The sequence below is a fragment of the Prionailurus bengalensis genome, chromosome C2 (genome assembly GCF_016509475.1).
Source record: "Prionailurus bengalensis isolate Pbe53 chromosome C2, Fcat_Pben_1.1_paternal_pri, whole genome shotgun sequence".
Lineage (NCBI taxonomy): Eukaryota > Metazoa > Chordata > Mammalia > Carnivora > Felidae > Prionailurus > Prionailurus bengalensis.
In genome coordinates, this window is record NC_057350.1 from 73,302,485 (window position 1) to 73,315,251 (window position 12,767).

The 12,767-nt window shown below is 35.0% G+C and overlaps 1 protein-coding gene across 25 annotated transcripts in view; it reads right to left on the minus strand.

Moving 5' to 3' along the window:
• DLG1 (discs large MAGUK scaffold protein 1) overlaps nt 1–12,767 on the minus strand; it is a 279,606-nt gene that overhangs the window by 250,536 nt on the left and 16,303 nt on the right. For all 25 annotated transcript variants that reach the window (XM_043594503.1, XM_043594514.1, XM_043594502.1 and 22 more), the window contains exon 4: nt 8,827–8,993. In XM_043594503.1, coding sequence (XP_043450438.1) covers nt 8,827–8,993 — 167 coding nt within the window. The remainder of the gene's footprint in view (nt 1–8,826; nt 8,994–12,767) is intronic.

The window sequence follows — 12,767 nt, forward strand, 5'->3', positions numbered from 1 at the left end:
TTATTAGCTGGTATTCTTCTGTAAAAGATACTTTTCCCTTTCAACTAGAAATGAAACTTTGTTACTCTTACAAAGGCAGGGCAGAGCTAATATATTTGGAGACAGCTGTAAAAGTGAATTTGAGAGAAAATAAAATAATTATTATGAATTTTGTTAGGTGTGATAACAGTACTAGGGTTGTTTACACAGGAGGATGTTTGACTATTCTTGGTCATAGGAGATGTGTGCCAAAGTTTTCATAGTTTAAGAGCTGGATGTCTGCAACTGATTTTCAGATAATTTCCCAAAAATATACATACATAGAAAAAGCAAATATGACAAAATGTTAGTAATTGTTGACCCTATGGATATTTGGATATTTGCTGTATTATAATGGGTGTTGTACTATTCCCTTGATTTTACTAGACATGGAAGATTTCTATGATAAACAGTCAGAAAAATACATAATCACCTTTAGCCTACTACTTAATTACAATATGGAAAGAACCACAATTCTCACTTCATTTGAAAAATATTTACTGAACAGCTACCACATGCAAGTACTACATTTAGTAAATAAGACAGTACCTAACCTCAAGGACTCCAAATAACACAAAATAATATATATTTCAGCATTTAATTATAACAGTGATGAGTATAATCAAGCAGAGGCAGAAAGTGTTATAATAGAGGCTTGATAAATTGAGAGGTAAAGAAAGCCTTCTATTCAGGAAGTGACCTCTTAGTCATCCTTAATTCTTTTATTGTGATCTCCATCTTACTCTCCCAACCCATTTCCAATCTGTCCCAAATCCCTGTGCTCTACATTTTAAAATATCCGTAATTCATCCACTTAGCACCTCCATTATCACCACTTTGGTTAACGCCTACATGCATCCTTAACTGGATCACCAAAACAGACTCTTAACAGGTCTCCTGCTTCTACTCTTACCAAAGACTATTTTCAACAAAACAGCAGAAGTGATACTTTTAAAGGTTACGTTAAATAACATCACTCCTTCGCCCCAGACCCAGCAAAAGCTTTACATGATCTGCCTTTGCCTTACCTTTGACCTCATCTCTCACCACTCTTTCCTGTACTCACTCTGCTCCAGCCACACTGGTCCTCTTGCTATTTCTTGTAAATTCCAGCCTTATGTCTTAGAGTCTGCACTCTACTTAGAGGAACTGGTTGTTCCTCTAAATAGCTGCATCAACTTCCAACTTGTACAAATATCACATTTTCAATAAAATACCCTACTAAAAAGTGCAAAGTACCCTGCAATGTACTTTGTGAAACTGCAAAGGAATCGGACATTCCTGATACCCTCACTCTATTCTCTTTTTTTCTTCTCATATCACTTATCACCTTCTAACATACTAGGTAATTGATTAATTTATTGTTTATTACCTGCATTGCCACTAGAATGTAAGTAAGCTCCATGAAGACAGGGAACTTTGCTTCTATTCAAGCTCCTTGTTCAAGGCATGATATATAGTAGGTGATCAATATTTGCTGAAAAACTGACATTTAAGATAAAAGGCTAAAAGTGAGCTGGAGATGGCAAGAGACAACTTCCTACGCAGAGGAATTATTATATGGGGGCCCTGAGCTACAAGGAACCAGTAGCCAAAGAATGAAAGACTTCTAAAAAATGAGTGGAAAACAGGCAGTGGTCAAGTAATTTACAACTTCTGAGTCTCATTTAGGGATCTCCCACTTTATTATGAAAGAAATGAAAAGCCAATGAAGGGTAATGACATGATATGCATTTTATAAAAATAATCTTCAAAAGGGACAAGTTTGAATGCAGATAGGTTGATTAAGGGGACCATTAGAATAATCTAGGCAAAAAATGAGGGTGGTTTAGACTGGAGTGCCAAGAATGGAGACACAGTAAAATGCTGATTCATGTGAAATTTTGCAAACTGCAGTATGGATTACACGTGTAAATGTGAAAAGCAAAATTAAAAGTTTTTAACAAATAATAAAGTAGGACAACTTTATGACTTTGGAGCTGAAAACCATTTTAATAGGCACAAAGAGCATTAACCATAAGATATACTGAAAAGATATCATTTGGAAAAGCATGCCCCAGAGTGGGAAAAAATGTATGTTATTCATATATCCAACAAAGGAACCGTATCTAGATAGACCTCCTAAAATCAGTAAGATGAAAGACAATCCAAAAAAAAAAAAAAAAAAAAAAAAAAAAAAAAGGACAAGAAACTTAAGTAGACCATTCACAAAAGATAGCAAAATGAACAATAAACATATGAAAAGGTGTTTGTTAATCTTGTTAATGATAGGGAAAATGCAAATACCCATATGAAGTATGACTACACACCTACCAAAATGGTTAAAATTATTAATAAAAAGACTGACAATAACAAGTGTTGGCAAATAATGTGAAGCAACTGAAACTTGCACATACTGGCGGTAATTACAAAAAACAGGCATAATCACTTTGCAAAAGTGTTGTCATCATGTCCAAAACTAAACATATGCGCATCATTTTCACGACTGGGTATATAAACAACAGAAATGCATACACAGGTACACCAAAAAATATACACACGGTTCTGCTATAACATTTTGAAAATGCAAATTTGTTCCAATGCAATGATGTGTTAGGGAACAATATTAGCATAACACAAATTTCATGTTTGTTTATGCTCAATCTTGTCCATGAGAAACACTAGGTGAGAACAGAAAATTGCACCCAGATCAAATGAACCACACAGAAATACACAAAATACACACATTTCAGCCTTCAGCTTTTCCTAAATGTTATGATTCATACCCATCCACACCTGTTGTGTTAACAACTGTTCATCCAATTTCAGGTAAATCCCTGGGCCAGCACTGCACAGTAACTCACAGGTTGCAACCCTGACACACACTCCCACAGCAAATAAGATTTATTTTCAAGATAAAATGCCATCTTTATTATAGTACTTATGTACTCCTTAACCATTAAACATGTGTGAAACTGTGCTACTATTTTTATTAGGATCTTATCTTTTTTTTTTTATATATGTCACCCACCAAGTTTTAAGCTTGGAGTCCCCAACTCTACATAAGCCTTGTGGTTTTTGGTTTTTTTTTTTAATTTTTTTTAACGTTTATTTATTTTTGAGACAGAAAGAGACAGAGCATGAACAGGGGAGGGGCAGAGAGAGAGGGAGACACAGAATCTGAAACAGGCTCCAGGCTCTGAGCTGTCAGCACAGAGCCCGACGCGGGGCTCGAACTCACGGACCGTGAGATCATGACCTGAGCCGAAGTCGGACACTTAACCGACCGAGCCACCCAGGCTCCCCAAGCCTTGTGGTTTTTATTGAACAACTTTGCACAGTGTAGTGATTGTTAAGAATGTATATGTTGTGCTATAACAGAACTGACTGTAAAAGAATGTTCAAAGCAGCACTAACCCAAAACTGGAAACAATACAAATACCCATCAATAGAATGGATAAATATACTGTAGTGTATCATACAATGGAATATTACACAGCACAGAGAATGAAAAAACTTCCACTTATGGATGAAATTATCAAATATAAGAAAAAAGAAGCTAGACACAAGAAAATATATACCATACACAATCTGTTAATAAATAGTTTTAGAAATGCAAAACTCATCTATGGTGATAGAAATCAGGATGGTCCTTTGAAGAAGAGGATATAGGTAGGGACTAGGAAAGGTACAAGGGAGATTTTTGGGGTACAGGTATATCTTTAACAAGAGATGTAATGTACATACCAGAAAATTCACCAAATTTTAAAATGTACAATTTACTGGTTTTTAGTATATTCAGAGTTGTACAACCATCATCGCTATGTAATTCTGGAACCCCATTAGCAGTCATTCCATTTTCTTTTTCTTGACCTAGTGTACTGACAATGCAGTAATTCATCAAGCTACACATTTGTGGTTTGTGCACTTTTATGTACAAATACTACCCACTACTTCAGTAATTTAAGTCAATGCTTAGAGGACTTCAGGTTAAACCTAGCAGACTGATTTTATAACTCTACAATATCCTAAAATTCTACTTAAAGCAGATGGATTATTTTAAAGCATTAAATCAAAAGATCAAAGAGAAGGTAAAAAAAGTTATCTTCCCTACTCCACTCAGTTAATTTCTTTCTGAAATGAACTCAGAAGGGCTGAAACAGGGCTTGGAGATAGCAGGGATAACTGAAAACAAATACATTACTGAAAACAGACTAAGTGTGTATTCTTCCAGATATACCTAACTTCTACGTTTTTTTTTTACAGTCATACTATACCTCCTGATATGCATACTATATACCTGATATGCAATCATTTAATAACATATAGATATATAAGCTATATTTTCATGCCTGCTATTTTATATTGCAGTAAGTGGCTGTAACATTACATGTTTATTCAATTTCCTTTTTTTAAATTACTTTTTAAAGTAATCTCTACACCCAATGTGGGGCTCAAATTCACGACCCTGAGATTAAGAGTTGGACGCTCTACTGACTGAGCCAGCCAGGCACCCCTATCCAGTTTCTTACTGATAATCATTTAGATTGTTTCCCTGTTGATTTTTATTAATATTACAAATAGTACTGCAATGAACATGCATATATATATATATATCTGAATATATATTAATAATTTGTGTGAGTACATCTATAACATATGCTAAACCAAAGAATATGAATACTGTTGTCTTTCAGAAAGGTTGCACAACTGTACCTCCTACCCACAGTATAAGAGTTTCTGTTTCCTCACACTTAATTAATCTTTGACAATCAAACTAGTTAAAAAACACTTTATTAATTTGATATGCATGTTTTCAAAGTGAGGTTGAGCATCTCTTTATAGGCTTATCGGGGCACGTGTATTTCTTTTTCTCTAAACAATCCATTAACATCCTTTGGTCACTTTTCTATTGAATGTTGACGTTTTTCTTACTGATCTTTAAGAGGTTTTTTGAGTTGAGAAGGTTGGAAATTAGGCCTTTTTCATAAGTGTGGCAAGTTTTCCCCCAGCATATCCTTTCAGCATCTCAATTGTTTAATGCATCTTTCAAGATATAGAAGTTCTATAACCAAAGTTCAAACAATCAAACTTTGTGAGGTCCACAAAGAAATTCTACAAAGTCAGCATTCTTAACTTTTTCTTTTTTCTGGATTTTGTTTGTTGCCATGCTTAGGAAAGTTCTTCATAACCAAAAATCATTAAAATGTTATGGTTTCATTCTTTTTTTAAACCTTTGAATCTTTGATCTGCTTGCAATGTATTGTCAAAAACAGAACTGCCATAGACTGAATGTTTGTGTCCCAACCACCCACACCCACACACATACAAAATTCATACACTGAAATCCTCAACTCCAATGTGATGGTATTAGGATGTGGGGCCTTTGGGATGAGATTAGGCCATGAGCAAGGAACCTTTATGAATGGAATTAGTGTCCTTATAGAAGAGATTCCAGTGAGCTCCCTCACCCCTTCCTCAATGTGAGGACACAGTGAGAAGATGGTAAACTATGAACCAGGAAGTAAGCTTTCACTAGACACTGAATCTAGTGGTGACTTGATCTTGAACTTTCCAGCTTCCATAACTGTGAGAAATAAATTTGTGTTGTTTATAAAACACCCAATCTGTGGTATTCTGTTACAGCAACTCAAAAGGACTAAAACAGGATACTGCATCCTTTTCTGTTGGAACTTCTTATTAAATCAGGCAATTGCTCCTACTCTTGCATCCTGCTTCCTTTCAAATATTCTTCCTTACCATCTCTAAAATTCACTCTTATTTTAAAACAGATTTGTTTTCATAAAAATGACACATGCTCACTATTTTTAAAAAGTAATGGAGAAAAGTACTAAAAATAAAAAAATCCCCATCACCCAGAAACTATCATTAATATTAAGCAAACATTATTCCAAACAACTCACTAGGTATACATTCAAAGTAGGGGACATACATACCAAATAGAAAAAAGTTCTAAGACAATAGGATACTATCATGTCACTTTAAAAATAAACAGTATTATCATTTTACTACATCAGAAGAAACAAAGTTACAAGGGCACAAATTAACTGACAAATGAGGATTTGTCAAGTTAGAGCAGTTACCAACTGTAAAAACAACAAAAAGGACAAGAAAGAAAAATGAAAGAAAATGTCTTTACAAGACAAAGATTTTCACTTTAAGAGAGTAAGAGAAGCATGCCCTGGAAACTGCTCAATCTCAAATACTTTTTGCAAAAAAACAAAAAACAAACAAACCCTCTTTATGATAATCCTACAAAAGCGAACATAAAGTAAAAGAGACAAGATTGTGTTGCATGCAATTTTGTCAAAAAAGCACGATCTTACTTTTTAATCCAAGAACTAGTGAACAAGTGCAATAATAACCAAAATTTTGTACAAGACAAAGTATTTTCATAATTTTCATATTATGTTTCAAGTTATAGTCAAATAAAAACTTTCTCTACATTTGTTTTAATTTGGATCAGTGGATTCTCTTCAACTACAAAACAAGTAAGGTGAATTAAATGATCTAAGTCTCTTTTCAGTCCTAAACATGCCTCAAAGAGTCTCAAGAGATCACGTCAAAGGTCACTTAGCCAAGTTTTCTATCCAAATTAAGCATAAATAGATGCGGAACAGGGGAAAATACTTTCCTTCTCTTATAGCACTCTCAAAAAAAGTAGAAATTAAATTTCTAAATATCCCAGGCATTAAAAAAAAATCCTTATGACTGCCATCCATCAGTGTGTTTCAAAACCATTTACATTTTCAGACTAACATCCATCAGGGTATTCTGTCTTCTGCAAAAAGAGTACTTCCCTTTAACCAAACTTAGCTCACTCAAATTTGACACAGATTTTCCCCTTTTTAAAACAATCTAGGAGTGATGAACACACCTCCATATTCCTGTTACTAAGTCTATTCATGAATGGATATAAATTTCAAGCACAGTAGAGCATTTTCCATGTGCCAAGCCCTAAGCAACATTTTTAATCATATTCACTTCTCATCCATCTTCCTAATCAATAAGATCTGTCATATATAGTCAGAAAGTTCTTATTCTTCTGTTCTATTCTCCTGTTAACATGTCCATAATATACTTGTCAAGAGATGCAGAAACACCAGCACCACACACAGCATTTCTAGGTAGCAGTGCCTCATTTCATAAAAGTTGAAATTTTCCAGTACTATTTTTTTAAGATTTTTAAGTAATCTCGGGGCGCCTGGATGGTTCAGTCGGTTAAGTGTCTGACTTCGGCTCAAGTCATGATCTCATAGTTCTTGAGATCAACCCCAGAGTCCGGCTCTGTGCTGACAGCTCAGAGCCTGGAGCCTCCTTCAGATTCTCTGTCTCCCTCTCTATCTGCCCCTCCCCCTCTCGTACTTGGTTTCTCTCTCTGTCTCTGTCTCTCTCAAAAAATAAACGAACCTTAAAAAAATATTCAAAAAATCTATTTGGGATGGATCATAAGTACAAATGACACATCAACAAAAAGGAATGGAAACTGAAATGATCCAAGAGAAAGTGACAAAAAAAAAAAAAAAAAAGTATGCACAGATAACACTAGAATCTCTCCCTAATCAGAGAGAAACACATTAAGTTCAGGCCAGGATTAGTAAAAAGAACTCTGAATTGGATGTTAAGAGGTCTGAAATCCAAGGGTAGACTTGCCCAAACTAGCTGAATAGGCTGGGTCAAGTCATTCATTTTCTTCTGGATCTCAGTTTCCTAATCTTTAAAATAAAAAAAGAGGGATCAGATGTGCTCCCTCTTCTAAAATTTTACAATTCTATGTGACTTAATATAAAAAGGAAAACTTGGAAACTGTCTACTTCATTACCAAAGGGCTGTCTTGTTGCTGCCCACCACTACTTTTCCTTGATATATTACTAACCAAAGAGAGGCTGATTCAATTTTCCAGATACTTCTCTAATACAAACTAGAAGGAACTAGAATCAAATTCAGTCAGACAACCACTTTCAAATGACCGTTTCTCAGATAGAAGGCTCATTACAAAATGCTTCATATCTCTGTTCTAACTCCACCAGCAATAGTGTATCATAACAAAAAAAAGAATATTACTAAACTAGTTTTTAAAACTTTAATAGACAGTTTTAACTACAGAAAAATGCAGAAACCAATGCTGACCTTAAGATTTACTGATTAGTCTTTTTTTTTTTTTAACATTTATTTTTGAGAGAGAGGAGAGAGCACGCACAAGCAGAACAGGGCCAGAAAGAGGGAGACAGATCTGAAGCAGGTTCCACTCAGTTAATGCAGAGCCCGACAGTGGCTTAAACTCATGAACCATAAGATCGTGACCTGAGCCAAAATCAAGAGTTGGCTGCTCAACTGACTGAGCCACCCAGGTGTCCCTACTGATTAGTCTTTAATCTTTACTTAGTCTTTACTAAGTTTTTAATAATCTTTAAGCCAAATAAAACAGAATATTTGGAGTAAATGTAGCAACTAAACTGCCCAGGACTACAAAACTATATTCTATGTCTCAAAAAGAAAAAAAAAAAAAAAAATATCAGAGCAAAACCATCTTTCCAAAGTATGATTTTACTGAGGTCTCTCATGCAAAGTATTCTTTTAATAGTCTAAAGCAAGTATTTCAGGCCTCAAACCATTCACAGCATTTTAAGAAAAGGCACCAGAGATTCTGAGCTTTTCTCTTCAAAAATATTTGTAATCCTATGATACTTCCACATAATATCCATTTTAATTAAATGAAAAAACAAAATAAATAAAGTGAAAAACTTAGCAGCCCCAATAAATTGATTACTGAAAAACAGCTTCAAGAATTTCTTTTTTTAATCTTACCTCTACACTAGGGCTAAGGCTGCTTGGCAGTGTTTCTGAAGTCACAGTAGTGCTTGGAAGGCTGGAAATTTCCCAAGTATTCACAGGCTGTATTGGTTCAGACTGCTTTGAACGATCTATACATTTTGGATTATCCAGTAAGGTCACTTCATAAAATTCTTGAATATCTAGGGGTAAAGAAAGGAAAAAAAAATTCAGAAGTATTTTGATTGTCTAATTAAACTATGCATTGCTAAAACAATGTAACTCAAAACCAAAACTTTTACTCCAGATAAGTAAAATAAGTCCAATCTTCCAATGCACTTAAACAGGGAGCAGTGCCTGGGTGGCTCAGTCAGTTAAGCAGTTAAGCATCTGACTTCAGCTCACATCATTATCTCTTGGCTTTTGAGACCGAGCCCTGCATCAGGCTCTCTTCTGTCAGCACAGAGCCTACTTTGGATCCTCTGTCCCCCTCTCTCTCTCTGCCCTTCTCTGCTTGCACTGTCTCTCTCAAAATAGATAAACTTACAACAACAAAAAAAGTAAATATTTTCTCATTTTATTATGTCACAGTCACATCAGAACTTGCAGGACATAGTGTAAAAGTTGCAGGCTCTCTACAATTCAAAGTCAAAGCTGAGTTCAAATCTCTATTCCACCACAAATCAGCTACCTGTTTAGGCAAGTTACTTAATCTCTGATAACTTACTTATTATGAATTGTTATAAGGACTGAGTGTCATACATAGTGCACAATGGCACATAATAGGCTCCTAACCAACAGTAGCTAATATCATTACTGTGAATTTTGTCTTTTTTTTCTTAAAAGTTTATTTGAGAGAAAGAAAGAGTCCATGCACACGAGCGTGTGCACACGAGTAGGGAAGGGACAGAAAGAATACTAAGCAGGCTCCACACTCCAACCTGAGCTCGATGTGGGGCTCAATCTCACAATTGTGAGCTCACAACCTGAGCCGAAATCAAGAGTTGGATGCTTAACCAACTGAGCCATTCAGGTTCCCCTGTTTCGGTAAATTTTGTAAGACATGAGTCATTACTGATATTTTATCTTTGTACCATCAGTATCTCCTCAATATAAACCCCTCACGTGGTTTTTCACACCAAAGTAAACAAAAAAAGTAAATAGTAAATTAAATACTGTACATTTTAGAATCAATCAGACATATGACAAACTCTTTAATTTTTTTTAATGTTTATTTATTTTTGAGAGACAGGGTGTGAGTAGGGGACGGGCAGAGAGAAAGAGACACAGAATCTGAAGCAGGCTCCAGTCTCTGAGATGTCAGCACAGAGCCCAACATGGGGCTTTAACTCAGGAACTGCGAGATCATGACCTGAGCCGAATGAAGTTGGACACCCAACCAACTGAGCCACCCAGGCGCCCCAGACATATGACAAAACTCTTTAAAAAACCCATACATTTACTTAAAGTAGCACAGGATAATTTAAAAGATCAAGCTACTTTGCTACCAGCTGGAATTATTATAAACTTAGTATATTAACAATGATTGATTATTCATGCCATTCAAAAGCTCTGAGTGTTAGTCATATGTTTAAGTTCACCACTATTATATTCTTTATTCACCTAATGGCATACTTTGAGTTGATTCTTTTTTTTAATGTTTATTTTTGAGAGAGAGAGAGAGAGAGTGTGTGTGAGAGCGAGCACGGGAGGGGCAGAGAGAAAGGGAGACATAGAAACCGAAGTAGGCTCCAGGCTCTGAGCCATCAGCACAGAGCCCTATGTGGGGCTTGAACTCACGAACAGTGAGATCATGACCTGAGCCGAAGTCAGATACTTAACCAACTGAGCTACTCGGGCAGCCCTGAGTTGATTTCTTAATGGGGAGAAAGTATCATTTAACAGCAAAGGTGGGGCATTATCCTGTACAGAATCATGTACAATTACTATAAATAACATTTAGACAGAATAACTTTTACTTATTTCTATGATGAAAAGATTAGTATCTCTTTTAAAAACCAATTTCTGAAGACAGTAGAGACAAAGTAATTCCCTTTTAATAAGGAGTAGCACTGTAGAACTTTCTAAGTAAAGAGCTAATAAAAACTAAGCTCAGCACAGTGAGGTAGTATCAACCTACTTCACAGGGTGTTAAGAATATTACTAGAGAAAATTCTATGTAAAAGCATTTTACAAACAAGTTACTATATAAAATTGCTCATATAGCCATCGTGAAAAAATAATGAACTCAAATTCAGAACATCAGCTACAAAGTGTTCTTACCAAAAATTGTTTAAGCTGAACCTAAATCAAGCCTTCAGAACCAACTTGAGTTCACAGGACATACAGTGGCTGGAGAAACAAGTTAAATGACACCAGAAAAGCAACGGGAAAAAACAGATCTAGAAGGGGACATTCCATAAGACAACTGGCAGTTTCTTTAGGAAGTCAATGTCATGAGAAGGAAACTGTTTGAAAGCAAGAATTTTTTTTTTTTGGTAGAAAGGAAACAAAAGAGACGCAGCTATCAACTGCAATGTCTGAGGCTTGACTCGGGGCGGGGGGGGGGGGGGAGGAGGGAGGAGGATATAAAAGACATTGTGACAATTAGGGAAATTTAAATAGGACTATTTTTCAGAAAATATTACAGATTTTTTTTTGTAGAAGACATATATATGAGTATTATACATTTATGTAGATATTTCTATATATGTAAGAAATACATATTTTATATAAGTAGGAAATATATATCTACAGAACTATAAAGAGAGAGGGAGAGGTATCTCCTATTAAAAAAAAATATGCCAGAGCTCCTAATACAATTATGCCCAACAGCACTAAATGAGTGTTGAGTAACTGGATGATTACCAATCTCAAGAAAAGTAGCCCCCCCCCCCAAAAAAAGAAAAGTAGCCCATTATCATTATGTAAAATTATTATATTTTCCATTATTGTAAGTCAAGTTTGAAATCTTAACTTTCTGTGACCTTTTATTCTACACTTAACAGAAATACTTCTGTTACCCTTCAATAACATCTCTGACAAATATCTAGATCAGTGCTGTCCAAAAGAACTTTCAAAACATTCTACATCTGCCACTATATGGTAGCCACTAGCTACATAGGACTATTGAGCACTTAAAATGTGACTTGTGTAAATGAGGGACTGAATTTATAATTTCATTTATGTTTAATTAAATAACTACATGCAGCTAATGATTATCATACAGGACAACAGAGATCTAGACTACTATAACTTTGAGTAGCATTTTACTATCTAGAAAGATCATAGAATAAAATGTTCCCTATGTGAATTTTCCAAAAGTTCACTCACATCCTGTCAATTAAAATGCCTCATCTATTAAAAAGTCCTTTCTAATTTGCTGTATCTGAGCTCTTACGGACTGGAAATCAAATATTCATATTATTTTAACTACATCAGGCTTAAGACAAAATAAGCTGAGTAAACACCTATTAGAATGGCTATTATCAATAAAACAGAAAATAGCAAGTATTGATGAAGATGTAGAGAAGTTAAACCCTTGTCCATTATTGGTAGAAATATAAAATTATGTAGCCATTGTGGAAAACCATACAGTGGTATCTCAAAATATTAAAACATAGAATCACCATTTGATCCAGCATTAGATCCTGGGCACATATGCAAAACAACTGAAACAGGTATTCGTACATCACTGATTCGTCATCAGTGATGACAGCAGCATTATTCATAGCATCCAAAAGGTGAAAACAACCCATATGTTCATCAAGAGGTAAATGATTACAAAACAGAACGTGGTATATACAAACAATGTAATATTATTCAATTTTTAAAAGGAATACAATTCTGATACATCCTACAACATGGATGGATGGATTTTGAAGACATTATGTTAAGTGAAATAAGCCAGACACAAGAAGACAAATATTGTATGACTCCACTTATATGAGGTAGCTAGAATAGTCAAATTCATAGAG